Here is an 18542-nt window from a genome sequence, read left to right as displayed (position 1 = left end):
TGTTTATGCCTCTTGGGGAAATGTAATTACACAAAGCCAAATGTGATTGAAACAAGACCAAACCTTTCCAAAGGTCCCAGAGTATGTGTCTATCATTTTTAGAAGAACTACATCTGCCCTGACAGTGCACCTCTTTTCATTTCCATTTCCTCGCCTTATTTATTTTCTTCTGAAGTCTGTTTTGCCTTCTTATGCAGTGGGTCCTGCCAAATTTAATTCATTTACGTACCTGCCGTGCGTACAATATCTTATCCTACCGGGGTATACACTGACAAAAGCAGATTGTGTGTGTGTGTGTGTGTGTCTGTGTGTTATTTTTGCTGCAGCCACTCCCTGTGTGAGAGAGGCCATCATCCCGGTGCAGGCCCAGGCTTAGCCATCCAGGGGAATGCTGAGTGATCACAGGGGAAAATATGCCTGGGCAGCCAGCCGGCCTCTTTGCGAGGTTGGCCAGCCCGGTGACGTGACGTGACGTGATGCATGGGTCTGGCCCGGTCCTGCCCCTCCCCTCCCTCCCCCCAAAAACCGTGGAGACAAACGGCCCTTGTTCCCGCTGACGTGCTGGACAGACCGACTGACCGGGGCTCGGGAGATGGGGCGGGGAGAGGACACGCAACAGACCCCTTTCAAAAGCAATGCTTCGGCCCGTGGCTAACGAGCGCTGACTCACCCAGTTAGGTGAAAGCCGCACTGGTAGCTCTGGTACAGGGCAGTCCGCTGGCAGTGGTTCAGACAGGCCCTCCCGCACCACAGAACCCATCCGCTGTCCATTTCTCTAATGAAGTTCTCTGGCTGTGTTCCTGCCATCCTCCTCTATGTCGTGCCTCTGGCCCAGACTCTTCATGTCGCCACCAGCCCTGAGATTCTGTCTCTCTACTTTCTGCTCTCTACTTCTTCTCTCATTCTCACTAATTTGTTTTCCATTCCAGCCTCTTGCCAGAATGCACTATGTTGTGCGCCCCCCCCCTCCCCTAGCCATCCCTGTACTCGCTTTGTATCATTTTTTCATGTTTCCTTTTTTTTTGCCCCCAGCCTTTTCCCATTCTCTCTTTCACACTCTACCTTTTCATTTCCACTGGTGTCTTTTCAGATGATTTTTTCATCTCATCTGATTTGTCAGGGTAAAGCAATTTCACCCTTCACCCTTTAACCATACCGATATATCAATTACACTCTCCCGTACTCATGGGCTAGCATCCCAACTAAGGGCTCTGTTCAGGGCAGTTTCATCAAGGTTTGGAAATCAGTGTTCCTACTCTAAGTCAATGGAAATCAGCAGTGTACACAGACAGATATTTATCTAGATATGCTACCTTGACTGAGTTTCGCTTGGGTAAAATGTCAAATTATCGCAATTTTAGTAATTTAAGTAATTAGCATATATTTGTGCATTTTGTGAGTTGTTTTATGTCCTAATGTGCCCAATTAAACAATCAAGGCTAAAACCACACATTAAAAGTATGCCAACACATTAACTTGCCAGGTGTTGCTCCTTACACTGTATGAGGGGGTCACACATTAGATTCTCTGAGACGCCATATGCGGTCCATTTCAGGACACTTTAATTATCTGTGAAATAGTGTGACACAGACTCGTGGCACAAATATAGTACAACTACAGTACACACTGGAACGTACAATCATAGGTTTACATTATATCATACAACATTCTCTAACACAAGCCGCCCGCATGTGGAGTGGGCAGGCGATGTGGAAAACAAATAATCAGACGTAAAGCAGAGGACAGTTGATGCTGGTGAAAAGATTTGGAACAAAACAAGCCAATGATATAGCCAAGACTATTTCCCATACAGTATCAGCCGTCTACAGTATGTAACAAATATGAAATTAGCAGTTTAAAAAATGAGCAGTTTAAGAAGTAATGAGTACTTGTGCTACAGTAATTAACAACAATGTTGTGTAATCTGAATGTGTAATGTAGACAGACATTGAAAGAACAGCATACTCCGTATTTTGGAATGCCCCTTTTGCCCTGTGTTACAAAATACAATTTGTCATAGTAAATCTATTTATATAAAATAAAGAATTATGATACAAAAATCCTATTTTAAAATATGGATGCATAGGGTTCAAGACAAGGTAAGGTTCTACAGTATTGTGAAGAGTTACCGACTCCCCATGGCCTCATCTCCGTCTCTTGTATTGAACGAGGGTAAGTGTGTATGTTGGTGTTCTTGGGCTTTGCCTTCTCGTCTGTTTTACTCATTTAGTCTTAGCCAGCCTCTTCTTCTCCTTGGCCATCAGTGACCTCCTCTTCCGACTGAACGCACCCACTGGACGGATCTTAATCTCACTGAAGTCCAGAGACATGAGGTGACCCTTCCATGGCTCCCAGTTCATTCCCTGGTGAAATAAAGTACCAACATAGACTGTTACATTACAGTAATGGTCAAAACTAGATTACAGTCACCAGGTCTAAATAATGAAAGTCTCAATAGTGGATATCCCTTTCAGAAAGATCAGAGCAGAGATGCTATATTGATTTTTTTTTATTATTATTCTTTTTCTTCAGACATCTCTGCTCTGATGAGTATAATGTTGTTGTTTTTTTGCAGTAAGGTCATAAAAGTAGACATTAATATACTTTCAGTGACTCACTGAACTAAAATAATTAACACCAATACACATACACACACACACACACACACACACACACACACACACACACACACACACACACACACACACACACACATACGTACATACATAAAACATTACAATTTTTGCCTATTGCTTACACACTTTTTGTAGAATTTGGATCATTATGCCAAAACTCTACACACAGCCAAATAAGACATAACACTTGAAGATCTCACATCTACGGCAAACAACTCACATCTATGCCAAAATGAAACACTACAATCGAAACTCAACAATCTTTTCTAAAAATGTAATTATTGCAACAAAACTACACACATGCACCATTTGAATTACTCTTTCAAATCAGCAAGACACTGATGTGTTTTATATAAAACACTGCAGTTTTTACAAAAAGCAAAACAAACATTCTTACAGAATTAAAGAAAAATAAAATCACACTTATCAATGCAATGCTGCAGGTGAATGTACTCTAAACAAATCAAACAATAACTGGAGAAATTGCTATTACAGTGTTTGCCCATTGCTTGAACACTAGACACATGCTTAGACCAAATTAACACAACTTGAAGCTTTTGTTACTATACCTTAAACACAGTGTAACCATACCTTAAACAAAAGCGCTGCTTTGCACTTTAGTTACAATTCTGCAACACACTTGCTCCTGCACACTACACACTATTTCACACATAAGACACTTTGTTGATAAATGAAATCTCATGGATACCATTGGGACAACACATCTATTCAAAATACAAAACACATTGGGTGATTGAAAACACTTAGACACACATCTGAAAATACTTACTTACAAAACTGAACACCAATCAGCCAGCCACAAATAGGCCTAAGTTGAGCCATTTTGAGAACTTTGCAAGCATGGAGGCAGGGAGAGCAAGAGGTACAGGAAGAGGAAGACAAAGAGAGAGAGGAGTAGGAGGTGGTCGAAGAGGCTATGCACGGAACAATATTTCAGATGATATTAGAGAAATTTTGGTGGATCATGTGATAAATCATGTCCTGACAATGAGGGAAGCTGGGCAGAGAGTCCACCACATCTAAGCTTGTTTTACAGTAGTGTATTTTGGTTTTTGTGTTACTGCATTTACTATACTGTACTGTAAAGTACTGTGATGTACAGTATTGAGTTGATGTCATTTGTAACCTTTCAGGACTTTCATTTTTGTTTTTTGCCAAAACCTTTTACAAAAACTGTAAGTACTGCATTGAGCTTCACAGAATGCTAAATGATAAACTGAATGAAAGCAGTGAAAATTAAAGACTGCAGTGTTTTAAATAAAGTACACTAGTGTGTTGCTGCTAATCGGAAAGTCTATTCATACGATGCAAGTGTGTATCATTTTGTCATCAGAGTGACATTTTGACAAAGTATTGTTAGGTTTTGATAGCAGAGTTTCAATTCGACATAGATGTGAATGGTTTATTTCCCAGTGTTGTGTCTTGTGTGTTTGTGTGTAAAGTTTTAGTATAAGTATATAAGTATAAGTATATATACTCTTTTGATCCCGTGAGGGAAATTTGGTCTCTGCTTTTATCCCAATCCGTGAATTAGTGAAACACACACAGTACACAGTGTACACACAGTGAGGTGAAGCACACACTAATCCCGGCGCAGTAAGCTGCCTGCATCAACAGCGGCTCTCGGGGAGCAGTGAGGGGTTAGGTGCCTTGCTCAAGGGCACTTCAGCCGTGCCTACTGGTCGGGGTTCGAACCGGCAACCCTCCGGCGGTTACAGGTCCGAAGTGCTAACCAGTAGGCCACGGCTGCCCCCCAAAAAAGTTTTGACACAATGAGCCGAAAAAGTGTTCAAGTAATGGGCAAAAACTGTAAAAAAAAAAGAGCATATTTTGATATTGTGTGTGTGTGTGTGTGTGTGTGTGTGTGTGTGTGTGTGTGTGTGTGTGTGTTTGTGCGTGTGTGTGTGTGTGTGTGTGTGTGTGTGTGTGTGTGTGTGTGTGTGTGTGTGTGTGTCCGTGGCGAGGGTGTGGTGGGGGGGCGGTTATGGATCCTGTTTTCTATTCAGATCTGGTCACAAGTCTTCATTGACATCGCAAGTGACGTTCTCTCGGGGATGGCAATGGGGAAAATATCCCCTTGTGTGTCGTATCCACCCTTGAACTGACTCCACCTCAATGCCTCACCTGCATGACCCTTCCATTGCTTGCAAAAGAGGCATGCAGGTATGTGGTTGGTGATCATATACTTTTCATTTGCACACTGAAAATAATTCTTCGGGGTTTTATAATGGGGAGTAAAGGGGCAAATACAGAACTGTACACGGCTACTCAATGTGAAAGTGCACACTTGAACAGGTACACAATAACTTACCTGAAGTCTATTTGTAGTGCTAGGCCTCAGACTGATTGGTGTTCAGTATTTTCAGGTATGTGTGTGGGTTTTACCAATTACCAGATCTGCTTGCATTTTGAATAGAAGTGTTTTCCCAATGATAACAGGAGATATCACTTTTGAACAAAGTGTCTAATGTAAGACATTGTGTGTAGTGTTTCACAATAAGTGTATTGCAGAATTGCGTACAATGTGCAAAGCAGAAAATATGTTATGGTAAGCTTTGGTTACACAGTGTTTAAGGTATGCTATAATACGTTTAGGTATTGAGGCTTTGGTCTAAGCATTCATGTTTTAGTGTGTAAGCAATGGGCAAAAACTGTAAGTGAACTCTTATGTAACTCTTATGAACCCAGCAAGCCCTTTTTTTACTACACAGTGCCCTCTACTGGTGACAATCAAACATAACAACCCAACATCAATCATCTAAATGTCATAGCCAAGATTACCATAGCACTGCGCAGTGAGTCAAGAAGTTATGTAGACTCTGGTGATTTGTTGAACTCACTGCATGCCAATTGAGCTTGTAAAAGACTAGTTGTGATTCAGCTATCAACAACAGACATTATAGATTCAGTAACACTACTTGGGAACTGCAGTCCATATTATTATATATTGTTACTTTCCTGACAAGGGACAGGGTTGGGAGCTTATGTTAGAAGTGCTTGTAATTTGTATCCAGCTGAATACTTCTTACGAAAAAATTGAAGTTACTGGCAAAGATCAGAACTCACCATACTGTGCCTGTTGTCTCCAATCTTGCCATTGAGGTTAGCCAGATGGCAGTTTTTGTACCACCAGGCCCCACGGTGCATCAGAGCACAGTTACTTAGGGCAATGTCATTGTCATTGTCCACAGTGGTAAAGTTCCTTCCCTGATGGTAGGTCATGGCGTCACCTGAAAATAAATGTTTTTTTTAATGGCGTATCTACTGTATCTGTTCCTATGTTTGTTTTTTGGAGATGGAGAATGGGCGCTTATACAAATCTACAAATGCCCACCTGCATTTCCTCTGTAATTGCCAACGGTGAGAGTAAACTTCTGCTTAACAGGTGCAATCTTGAAGTTGTCGTACACAGCGTAGGCACGCTCCGAACCCAAGCCCAGGTCAAAGCGCAACTCATACTGAGTTGGAGTGTTTGTCAGCTCATAGATCTTGTCCAGACCTGTGGTCCACAATAAAATGTTAGGTCTTGAACATAAGAGGCGTATATTGGAAAATGAAAGAAAATTGTCATCCTAAAAATCTATACATATTCAACCATTCAATACTGTTGCACAAATAAACAACATGTTGTACACAAGGCTTAAAGTCCAACTGTAACGCTTAAAGTCTAACTGTAAATGATAGTAAAATTATTAGATATGTCTTCACAGACCGAGCCAGAATTCATCCGTCAGTTCACCAAATCCTTGAATGTACTGTCTCCAGCGCTTCATGAAGTCCAGCCTTCCGCTGTTACGTCTCTGGAACACCTGGAGCAAAAGAGAAATGATCTTTATCCTCAAAAACTGCTCTATGTATCTTTTCTTCAATCCTGACATGCCATTTCTTTTTTTCCCCCACACTGAACTCACCAGCCATCCACCACCATCAGTGGTCATGTCACAGTACACCTGGATGGGCCTGCTGCGGTCGTTGTTGATGTAGATGGTATACACACCATTGGTCAGGTTGCCATTCTTCATGTGCTGGAGACAGTCCATAGGGAATGGGTAGGCCAAACCCACTGTACAGGGCGAAGGACACGACTTAGTTCATAAATCACATCGAACTAGCATATCTAAGTTAAGTCTAAGTTCTCTCTCACTCTCTCTCTATTCGGCAACCCCAAAAGCGAATCAATATCTGTGTGCACACTACAGTGTTACTCCTCTGAAACTGAGAATCTTGCATTTAAACAGGTGGTGAGATTCTGGAAGTAGTGGTCTATCACTTCCCCGAGGACACCCTCTGTATGTGATGTGAATTGGGCTTATCTAAGCTCTAGGCTTTGAGCTTGTATTGGCTGTAATGTATGGTGGAAGCCTACTGTCCAGGCTCTACTGTCTAAGTCTAAAGGTCTGAGCTCGGCTCGCCGCCTCACTCACTCCCTCCCTCCCTCCCCAGGCCCCAGCTGAGTAGCCTGCGTACCTGTGTTGAAAGTAGTCTCCACCAGTCTGCTTCTCTTGGCTCCGCGGTAGGCAATCAGAGTGACTATATACTTCTTGCTTGTCAGAAGGCCACTCAGAGCAAACTTGTTCTCCCTCTTCTTCAGCTTCCTCTCAACAGTCTGGGCAGTAGCCACACAAATAGCATAGTCTTAGTCAGGCATAGCCAAACATATCTAACATATGTCTATGTGATGTCTAACATATCTGAAATACGTATAGTAGTATGCCAATTTGACAATGTATTAGCAGGATAAATGCCTTGGGATAAATCTTCTCATTTTCAAAGCGGTCTTTCACACGAATACACATACATATTCAAACAGAAGCTCCCCCACGCCTAGCGACACCCATGTCTACTGATGCACAAATATACAGTAAAGGTACACAGTGAGTATACACAGGACCATATAGAGTTTTATACATTCATTGAGTGACACAGAAAATAAGAGTGGAGTGTGGAGATAAGTAAATAAGAATGTGGAAATATAAAGTGGTATTGCTTTTGTTTTTCCCTATTGCATTTGCTTTTTCCAACTGATTTTGTTTTTCTCTAATGTTAATAACATTATGTTTCATTATGTTACTGCTATTTCCTAATGTTTTTGTTTTTTTCCCTATAGCTATTGCTTTTTCCTATATTGCTGTTGCTTTTCTCCCTTTTCCCCTAATCACATATTGAGCCTACTAAGTGGCTTAAAGGAGTGATTTACTTTGACGTATCAACATTGCTATTTAGCTTTAAATGCAAATTTACAGCTCAGGTCTAACTCAAAACTGCAACGATTGACATTTTCAGTCCCAAACGCAAATTTCTTACTATCATGCAAAAATAGACCCTATGTTGAATACTGCAAAACCTCTGCTTTAAGGCACATTTAGGCGAAAATTGTATTGTATGTAGTCTGTCCACCAAGAGGCAAAGAACTGTATGACAAACAACACTTTTCTGTCTTCCTTTATCTCTGAAATAAGCAGTTATTATAATGATAGTAATAAACAGTAATAAAGGAACTGAAATGAAATCACAGATTGCTTTGCTTATCAGAATCCTTCAGATATCCCCCTTCAATCAGAAAACTCAGCGGAGGGTTTATAAACATTTAGTTCTGTACAAAAAACGTCCTGCTTGCACCTGAAACCAGTCACCTATGTGTAAGTGCTGAGTACCTGCATGCTTCCATCCTCGGCCCTGTAGGTGAGGATGTAGCCATCTATATCGGCCTGAGGTGCGGTCCAGCTCAGAGCTGCAGACTCCAGCTGGATGTCGGTGGCCCGCAGGTTTCTGGGTGCGTCAATCTCTGGGGACAGATCAGAGCAAGGATAAAGTGAGCGGGCGGCTGAAGACAACATGCTAACGACACTAGACATCTGATGCGTTCGGAACCCTAACTCATTCACAACATAGTGTCTTATTCACTATATATTGCACTATGTAGTAAATGAGGGGATATTCATATTCGGCTCTGTGGCACGCATAAGTGTAGTTCAGAAACCGCCACGGTAATCTGGTTAACCCAGTCACATATGGAGCACTGTGAGGTACTAATGCTTTGAAGTGCAGGTTAGAAATGTAAACAAATCTAATGCAGGATGCAACAGTATTTGTTGTTTCTGAAAAGGGTTTTCAGGGTCAGTGAATAAAATTCCCAGAAGCTCTGTTGCTTGGGCCAAGGTTTGGGTCCCTCTCAACTTTGACCTGTTATGACATGACAACAGCATGGAAAATGGGCCCGCCTTTGTGTCTCCTAAAATTAGATAACCTGTCTCGGCCACGGTGGAGATTTTCTTGCTGGAGCGAGAGCCCTTGATGGCCCAGACGTAGACGGTGTAGATGACTCCCGGACTGAGGCCGGTCAGCTGATAGGTGGTGGTGTCTGCCCCGACAGAGATCTCCTGGCTGGATCCATCAGCTGAGGTGTAGCTCAGCATGTAGCCATCGACATCTGCTTGTACCCGGTCCCACGATACCAGCGCTGAATTCTCCGTCACCTCTCTGGTCAAGAGGTTAGTAGGGGCATCTATGTCTACAAAGCCAGTTATTACAAGCGGTTAAGCACTACAGTAGAATGGCATGCAACTTTTACAGTTCATTTGGGGGATGCTGAAACACACCATGAAAACCATAGTACAGATGAAAGAATATATGCAGTCCATGGTGCTCCATTCAGCTTTTCATAAATACTACAGTCTAGTTATATGTAAAAAGGTGCAAGATTGTTTTGGTTTGGTGTTTCAGTTTTTGGTTAAAATGTTGTTGTTTCAATGAAGCAGCTAATCAAACAATTTACTTTGCTTTCTGCTCTTCTTTTCAGTTTTTGGTTAAAAATAAACTGTTGTGTACGGACCCCCAGAGGTGTCATTGCAAGATAGTTTTTCTGTATATATATAAAACCAACACTTATTTTACTAAATTGTGTGCTCATTTTACAAAATCGTGCTCTCAATTTAATCGATTGTGCACTCAATTCATTAAATCGTTTGTAATGTTTTGTAATTTTTGTAAAATGAGCCCACAATTTTTTGTTAAAAAACATTCTAGTAAAATGAGACCTCAATTTATTAAAACCAATAATTTAGTCAAATACATTTTCAAATCATCCCGATATACAAAAATATATTGCAATGACACCACCCGGGCTCTGCAGTCATGTTACGAGAGGTGCTAATATAAGTACGTTTCTGTTATCCCTGTGCGATTTTTCTGAAGACTCAAGTTTAAAACAAGATTGGGAGACCTGTCTCAGCCTCAGTGGAAGTCTTCCTGCTAGAGCGAGAGCCCTTGATGGCCCAGACGTAGACGGTGTAGATAACTCCCGGACTGAGGCCGGTCAGCTGATAGGTGGTGGTGTCTGCCCCGACAGAGATCTCCTGGCTAGATCCATCAGCTGAGGTGTAGCTCAGCATGTAGCCATCGACATCTGCTTGTACCCGGTCCCACGATACCAGCGCTGAATACTCAGTCACCTCTCTGGTCAAGAGGTTAGTAGGGGCATCTATGTCTACAAAGCCAGTTATTACAAGCCGTTAAGCACTACAGTAGAATGGCATGCAACTTTTTACAGTTCATTTGGGGGATGCCGAAACACACTATGAACACTATACAGTACTGAATAAAAGAATGCAGTCCATAGTGCTGCATTCAACCTTTGATAAATACTATAAATAGTATAGTTATATGTAAAAATGGTGCAACATTGTTTTGGTTTGGTGTTTCAGTTTTTGTTTTAAAATTCATGTTTTCATTCCAATGAAGTAGACAATTAAACAATTTACTTTGCTACCTGCTCTGCTTTTCTTATGAAACTCAGTTAACCCGAACCAGAACATTTTCATCCCCAAATAAGCTGTCATGTACGGAACCCCAGAGGTGTCATTGCAAGATATTTTTTGTGTATATCATAAAATGTGCACTCTTTTTACTAATTTGTGTGCTCATTTTTCAAAATTGTGCTCTCATTTTATGAAATTGTGCTCTCAATTTATTCGATTATACACACAATTTAGTAAATCGTGCACACGTTTTACTAAATAGTGCGCTCATTTAACTAAATTGTGCTCTCATTTTAATGTTTGTAAAATGAGCTCACAATTTAGTAAAACCTGCACACAATTTACCAAATCGAGCACACAATCTAGTAAAATGAGCGCATATTCTTTCGATATACAAAAATATCTTGCAATAACACCACCTGGGTTCCACAGTCATGTTACAAGAGGTGCTAATATAAGTACGTTTCTGTTATCCCTGTGCGACTTTTCTGAAGACTGAAGTTTAAAACAAGATTAGGAGACCTGTCTCAGCCTCGGTGAAGCTCTTCCTGCTAGAACGAGAGCCCTTGATGGCCCAAACGTAGACGGTGTAGATAACTCCCGGACTGAGGCCGGTCAGCTGATAGGTGGTGGTGTCTGCCCCGACAGAGATCTCCTGGCTGGATCCATCAGCTGAGGTGTAGCTCAGCATGTAGCCATCGATCTCTGCCTGCAGCCGGTCCCACGATACCAGCGCTGAATTCTCCGTCACCTCTCTGGTCAAGAGGTTAGTAGGGGCATCTATGTCTACAAAGCCAGTTATTACAAGCAATTAAGCATTAGGCTACAGAAAGAAAGGCATGCAACTTTTACAGTTCATTTGGGGGATGCTGAAACACACCATGAACACCATACAGGGCTGAATAAAAATATATGCAGTCCATGGTGCTGCATTCAACCTTTTCATAAATATTGTATGTAGAAAGATGCAAGGTTCTTTTGGTTTGGTATTACAGTTTTTGGTAAAATTCATGTTGTTCCAATGAAGTAGCTAATCAAACAGTTTACTTTGCTGTCTGCTCTGCTTTTGTTATGAAACTCAGTTAACCCAAACCAGTACATTTTCATCCCCAAATAAGCTGTCATGTTACATAAATGTGCACTTTTTTACTAATTTGTGTGCTCATTTTTCAAAATTGTGCTCTCATTTTATGAAATTGTGGCTTAAACATAAGTACATTTCTGTTATCCATGTGCAGGACTTTTCTGAAGACTGAAGATTAAAACAAGATTGGGAGACCTGTCTCGGCCTCGGTGAAGCTCTTCCTGCTGGAGCGAGAGCCCTTGATGGCCCAGACGTAGACGGTGTAGATGACTCCCGGACTGAGGCCGGTCAGCTGATAGGTGGTGGTGTCTGCCCCACAGAGATCTCCTGGCTGATCCATCAGCTGAGGTGTAGCTCAGCATGTAGCCATCGATCTCTGCCTGCACCCGGTCCCACGATACCAGCTGAATTCTCCGTCACACCCTCTGGTCAAGAGGTTAGTAGGGGCATCTATGTCTACAAAGCCAGTTATAACAAGCAATTAAGCATTAGGGCTACAAAAAGAATGGCATGCAACTTTTACAGTTCATTTGGGGGATGCTGAAATACACCATGAACACCATACAGTACTGAATGAAAGAATATATGCAGTCCATGGTGCTGCATTTAACCTTTTCATAAATATTGTATGTAGAAAGATGCAAGGTTATTTTGGTTTGGTGTCACAGTTTTTGGTTAAAATTCATGTTTTTCCAATGAAGTAGCTAATCAAACAGTTTACTTTGCTGTCTGCTCTGCTTTTGTTATGAAACTCAGTTAACCCAAACCAGTACATTTTCATCCCCAAATAAGCTGTCATGTTACGAGAGGCGCTAACATAAGTACATTTCTGTTATCCATGTGCAGGACTTTTCTGAAGACTGAAGATTAAAACAAGATTGGGAGACCTGTCTCGGCCTCGGTGAAGCTCTTCCTGCTGGAGCGAGAGCCCTTGATGGCCCAGACGTAGACGGTGTAGATGACTCCCGGACTGAGGCCGGTCAGCTGATAGGTGGTGGTGTCTGCCCCCACAGAGATCTCCTGGCTGGATCCATCAGCTGAGGTGTAGCTCAGCATGTAGCCATCGATCTCTGCTTGTACCCGGTCCCACGATACCAGCGCTGAATTCTCCGTCACCTCTCTGGTCAAGAGGTTAGTAGGGGCATCTATGTCTACAAAGCCAGTTATAACAAGCTGTTAAGCACTACAGTAAGAATGGCATGCAACTTTTACAGTTCATTTGGGGGATGCTGAAATACACCAGGAACACCATACAGTACTGAATGAAAGAATGTATGCAGTCCATGGTGCTGCATTTAACCTTTTCATAAATATTGTATGTAGAAAGATGCAAGGTTATTTTGGTTTGGTGTCACAGTTTTTGGTTAAAATTCATTCTTTTCCAATGAAGTAGCTAATCAAACAATTTACTTTGCTGTCAGCTCAGCTTGTCTTATGAAACTCAATTAACCCAAACCAATGCATTTTTACCCCCAAATAAGCTGTCATGTTACGAGAGGCGCTAACATAAGTACGTTTCTGTTATCCTTGGGCGACTTTTCGCATGACTGAATTTTAAAACAAAATTGGGAGACCTGTCTCGGCCTCGGTGGAGCTCTTCCTGCTGGAGCGAGAGCCCTTGATGGCCCAGACGTAGACGGTGTAGATGACTCCCGGACTGAGGCCGGTCAGCTGATAGGTGGTGGTGTCTGCCCCGACAGAGATCTCCTGGCTAGATCCATCAGCTGAGGTGTAGCTCAGCATGTAGCCATCGATCTCTGCTTGTACCCGGTCCCACGATACCAGCGCTGAATTCTCCGTCACCTCTCTGGTCAAGAGGTTAGTAGGGGCATCTATGTCTACAAAGCCAGTTATTACAAGCCGTTAAGCACTACAGTAAGAATGGCATGCAACATTATTTGAAAGCCCATGTTGGTTGTTTCTGTGATATGCATATCTGTGCGTGGATGCCATTTTAAACAAATTAATAATGTTAAATCAAATTTTTAGAACTGTAATCATATTTAATATATAATATATTAAATGCAATAATGTTATCACAAACAACTGTGTAATTAACCAGTGACTTTTTAAAAACACAACCAACAATTCAATTTCTACTTCCAAACATGCATTCATATAGAAACATTGTGATCCTTATGTTCTCATATTACAGAAAGAGTTTTGCTGGCCAGGGCAATTAACCTAAAGTCATAGCTGAGTCATACACTGCCTGTCTGTCAGTTCACTTCACGTTATTCTGCATTCATTTTGCCACAAAGAGTAAATGCCGGTTTATATGTATTTGAATGTATTTGCACAGGTTAATGTTGCCTGTCTTCATATATAGTCATTTTCTGTGTATTATCCACATTATGTATAAACCGCATGGACAAATAGGCAGGAAATGATGGTGATGATATTGACAATTCCACATCTGCAATAAATTATATTACAGCAGTTGAGTGACTTCTTTCACCTAATAAATCAGTTACTGCAGGAAAAAAAGGGTTTTGCCTCCCTCAAAAAAGATCACCTTCCCACAGTCCGCTGGGTCACCTCTGTTTACCGAAATTCGAGCAAACATCCCATGGAAAAATGGAAAGAAAAACAGTGGTGGGCCTGCGGCTTGACAGCCTGCATTTCCCTCTCTCAGAAACCGGCGTCCACCAGGAACCCTGCTGCTTGAATTATGAGACAAGTCTGTCCCTGGTGCCTGCTTCACTCATCTTCCTACGAAACATGGGCACGGGCCAGATGACAGAGCTAATACTGGCTGCTTGTAAAGAAATGCCCTATAGCGATAATTGCAGGTAAGAGCGTTCCCTATCGCTGTATCAACTGCCTTCATATACTTAATTCAGTTGAAGACTTTTCGTTATGGTAAAGCAGACTTGGTGTATAAGCTCATGACACAGAACACCCGCTGAGGCCTAACATGTTTAGAGAAAGTATTTGGATTTGTTTCCTGACTTCATCACCTGGTATTGCACTTAATAACATCTTGGTAGCAAGAAAAATACATCTCCCTTTGTTCCCTCTGAATATTTACACCACAGATCATCCCAAGTGGAATGTTACGTAACAAGCAAAATATGATAGCCAGGCCAATTTACCGGCAAGACAAATAGCTCAGTATGTGTAGTTTAATAAATAAATAAACATAATGGTCTCTCTTACCCAATTTACATTGATCTGTGAGTTCCTGTCATTCTCATGTTTATGCCAATCTTTCATTAGCAATCTCTTAGTAAAACCGCAATGTTTGAAAACAATTCCATAATAGTAACCTGGGTCCCATGCAGATGACAGATGGAGAACCACAAGTCAGACCGCTGGGAATATCAGATGAAGTTGCGTCTATGCCACAGTGATGCAGGAGAATACGAAACCTCTGAATTAATGAAACAGCGTTTTTTAAGATGTGAAACTCAGGCGAGAGGTATCTGCAGTGTGCGGAGCTCACAAAAGGGCCGATGGAGCCCTGTGGAGGAAGAGACTGCCACTCGGGCGCACTCATTAGGCCACGAGATGAAAGAGCCGAGACGCTCATCCCAGAGGGGTCTTGTGAGGAAGGGAAACAACAACAAAGGCCACTGAGAGAAGAAGGGGGACTGACAGCCATGCGGCGAACAGCTTACCTGTCTCGGCCTCAGTGGAGCTCTTCCTGCTAGAACGAGAGCCCTTGATGGCCCAGATGTAGACGGTGTAGATGACTCCCGGTCTGAGGCCGGTCAGCTGGTGGGTGGTGGTGTCCGCGCTGACAGAGATCTCCTGGCTGGAGCCTTCGGCTGAGACGTAGCTCAGCTTGTAGCCATCGATCTCCGACTGCACTCGGTCCCATGTCACAGTCGCGGTGCTCTCGGTCACTTCTCTCGTCATCAGGTTGGATGGGGAGTCAATGTCTGTAATGTGAAGAACAATATCTAAATAATAATCTATCAGCTAAAAAAGTCAGCTACAATGTGACTGTTAGTAATAAGAATTGAACAATTACTCACTAGGCTGAATCTTTTTAGTACTTTTTTAAAGTGTGTAATGAAATGATAGGACCTGATAGTGGCTCTTTGAAAGTGAGATGCTTTTTACTTTCCCAACCTAAACGTGTTTTCTTAGGTAACCTAGGAAGACATTAGACACTCCCCTCCCCAACCACCCCCCATGGATCTGCAAGATGCATACCATGCTGTGGAGCATTTAAGACCGGTCTATCAGGACATGACTCCTGCAACAGGCGGGAAAGACCCCAGACTGAACCAGTAGCTCTGTGTGCTGCTGTTGACATACGAGATCCAGACGACTTTAGAGAGAGAAATATTGAGGATGTGAGTGAAGCGAGAAAGGTGATTGAGCCCAGAGAGTGGGGTGGGGAGCGTGGGGAGGAGAGGGGAGGAGAGGGGAGAGTTGGGGTGGGGAGCGTGGGGAGGAAAGGGAGGAGAGGGGAGGAGAGGGGAGAGTTGGGGTGGGGAGCGTGGGGAGGAGAGGGGAGGAGAGGGGAGAGTTGGGGGGTGGGGGGGGGACGATGGGGACGATGGGAACGTTGGGAACGTGAGCAGTTGTTCAGGAGCCCGCCAGAGCCGGGGCGAGCGTCAGTGGCACTGGCCGCCAGAGGAAGTGAGAAGACATGCAAAAGCAATCATCATTTGGGCTATTCCTCAGTGGCCGCCGCAAGGTCGGCTTAATGTCACCATGCTATCCGCAGCATGAAAACTGATTAATGGTGCATTCCAGGATCGCTGGAATCCACATCTCTCATTCAGATGCTGTTGGTTTTTGTGAAGCCAGGTAGCCTTTTGACTGATTCCCGCAACTAGACTTCCAAGAGCCAATAACATTTAGATGTCGTTCATGGAGAGAGATGCTCATTGAACACATCTCCACTACGATCTGAACAGGATGTCAGTCAGAAAAATGTCAGCAACACTCATTTCTCACAGAGAATGTGCTGTGTATAAGATAAAAACAGATAAAGGAATCCTGAAAGGGGAAAAGACCACAGTCTTCATTCTGCATTTAGACTTGCAGCTTTCAATGAGTTCACATTAAGTGTTCTATTTCACCAGGGGTCCTTTGGAGGCCCTGGAAAGGTGGTGTACTAACTATAGGGAGTACAGAGACTTGTGAGGTTCTGGATGGTTAGCGGAGTGGCTACAACAATAACACGCACTGGCAGCTTTCCCCACATGTGGAAAAGAGCTTATCTGACCAGGTCCATTGGTAATATGCGACTCTGATCCTCAGTGACAGCCAAAGGAGTCCTTCCACAGGAACCCCCACCACCACAATACAACAACCAGAGTCTGCTGAGTCAAACGTGTAAGTCTGCTTACTCTAGTCTGTCGTCACGGCAATTAGCACCTCATAAGTCTCCATTTAGAGGTCCTTCAGTGACAGGAGTCATCGGTAACGACTGACTGACCATAAGATACCATAGAAGAGAGTAGCAATGGTTTTTGAGCTGTATCAGTTACTAAGTGAGTTACTGACTCCGTCCACTGTCCAACTCCAGACTGTGCCACATGCACTCAGTTGGCTCTGGTAGGTTAGGCTGGAGGTATGAGGTTGCCTATTCGCAGCTCTGTGCATTTCTCAAGCCTCATAGAGGTCCGCTGTGCCTTGTGACCCTTCCAGGCCTCGTGAATCAGAGAGCCAATAAAATAAAAATAGAAGCGTGCTGTCATCTCCTCGGCTAGCCACTCTGGCTAAGGCGGCGCCGCCTTTCAGGTGGCTGAGTCGGAGTGAACAGCGCCACCACAGGCCGTTATCTGCGTGTGCAAATGAGGCCCGTAATTTTCTGGCAACCGGTGGTGGAACACCGGCTCTGTTTCTTTAAGGAGTTCCAAAAACACTGAGGGGAAAAATGCTCCTATATCCTGCTAGATGTTTTTTTTGTTCTATGTCCTTTCACAATGCCCTGCCAAGGGAGAGCTGTACCCAGACATACACAGTTTGCAGACGTGTCAGAGGACTGTGCCGGTCAGTAACAATAAGAGACGGATTTACAGGGGCCACCCTGCGAGAGTGTGTGGTCTCACTAAATAGTCGCTATGCTATGCATCAAAAGGGGTACCGAGCATAGACTGAGTTTCACTAAACAAAATGGTTTGCCCCAGACGATGCATTGAAAAACCATTTCCTCTCCTTGTTGTAAGCTGACCGTGTGTAAGGGGTGGGAGTGTGTGTGCTGTGCTGTGCCGTAACTCAGAACTTGCTGAGGAAGGGGGAAAATGCTGTCTAATTGAGGCCTCCGTAACGGTGGCCATAACTGTCAAGGGTAAAGCCTGCAGGATGTGGCCCTGTCTCACGGTGTAACTCAAGAGTAAAGTCGTTGGACTCACACAAAGCCCCAGACTAAACAACAGACAAAACCACCACTGTGTAAGCTCTGTCTTCCTTTGCATGTGTGTGTTCGTACTGTAACTGCAAACAGCTTTCCATCCCTAACAAAAAAATAGATCGGCATTGTCAGGGACTCAGGGACTCTGTGATCCGTAATTGGCAAGCCCCAGTCATCTTGAACCAATGTGGGAGGGATCTGTCATGGAGCTGAGGGGGCGCTCTCCTAAAACTGCCATAAGCCTTCCGTGCGGCGCCTTGGCCAACAGCTCTTGGCTTTTGTGTTGAGACAAGACCTTCTCTCCTCTTTTCGGGGATTACCCCTTCAGGGTAATGGGAGGTCATGGTTTAAACACCTGACGGAGATCAAAAAGGAGCCTTACACGGACGAACACCTAAAAGAAAACCATTTAAGGTCCCTCCAGGGCTACAAAAACAAAAGAGCCACTGACGTGAGCAGACAAGGAGCCACGGCTTTCGGGCAGCGGTCTTCTCAACAGAGCCAAGAGCGAGCGTGGTCTAAGCCACCTTAATGGCCAGTACGCCACGAGGCATGCAACATCCTGGCAAATCGTTTGCAGAGTCAGTGAAACAACGAGACCATTTAAGAGTTAATTCAAGTAGCTCACCTTCTCGTATAAATAAATAAATATATAAATAAGTGCAGCACTAAGTCAAAAGCCAGACAAAGCAAGGCTATATTTATGCATTCACTTCTACTCCCAGATG

The 18542-nt window shown here is 43.3% G+C and overlaps 1 protein-coding gene across 1 annotated transcript in view; it reads right to left on the bottom strand.

The window, feature by feature from the left end:
• Positions 1 to 1540: 1540 nt before the first annotated feature.
• tnn (tenascin N) overlaps positions 1541 to 18542 on the bottom strand; it is a 30719-nt gene continuing 13717 nt past the window's right edge. The window contains exons 7-19 of the mRNA XM_048260413.1: positions 15119 to 15382; positions 13073 to 13336; positions 12386 to 12649; positions 10937 to 11200; positions 9880 to 10143; positions 8905 to 9168; positions 8312 to 8442; positions 7125 to 7263; positions 6569 to 6720; positions 6370 to 6466; positions 5992 to 6156; positions 5724 to 5887; positions 1541 to 2363 (exon numbers count right to left, since the gene is read on the bottom strand). Coding sequence (XP_048116370.1) covers positions 2223 to 2363; positions 5724 to 5887; positions 5992 to 6156; positions 6370 to 6466; positions 6569 to 6720; positions 7125 to 7263; positions 8312 to 8442; positions 8905 to 9168; positions 9880 to 10143; positions 10937 to 11200; positions 12386 to 12649; positions 13073 to 13336; positions 15119 to 15382 — 2573 coding nt within the window. The 3' untranslated portion in view covers positions 1541 to 2222. The remainder of the gene's footprint in view (positions 2364 to 5723; positions 5888 to 5991; positions 6157 to 6369; positions 6467 to 6568; positions 6721 to 7124; positions 7264 to 8311; positions 8443 to 8904; positions 9169 to 9879; positions 10144 to 10936; positions 11201 to 12385; positions 12650 to 13072; positions 13337 to 15118; positions 15383 to 18542) is intronic.

The sequence above is a fragment of the Alosa alosa genome, chromosome 1 (genome assembly GCF_017589495.1).
Source record: "Alosa alosa isolate M-15738 ecotype Scorff River chromosome 1, AALO_Geno_1.1, whole genome shotgun sequence".
Classification (NCBI taxonomy): domain Eukaryota; kingdom Metazoa; phylum Chordata; class Actinopteri; order Clupeiformes; family Clupeidae; genus Alosa; species Alosa alosa.
The sequence above is the reverse complement of the archived record's forward strand: the minus strand, read 5'-3'. Positions and strand labels throughout refer to the sequence as shown.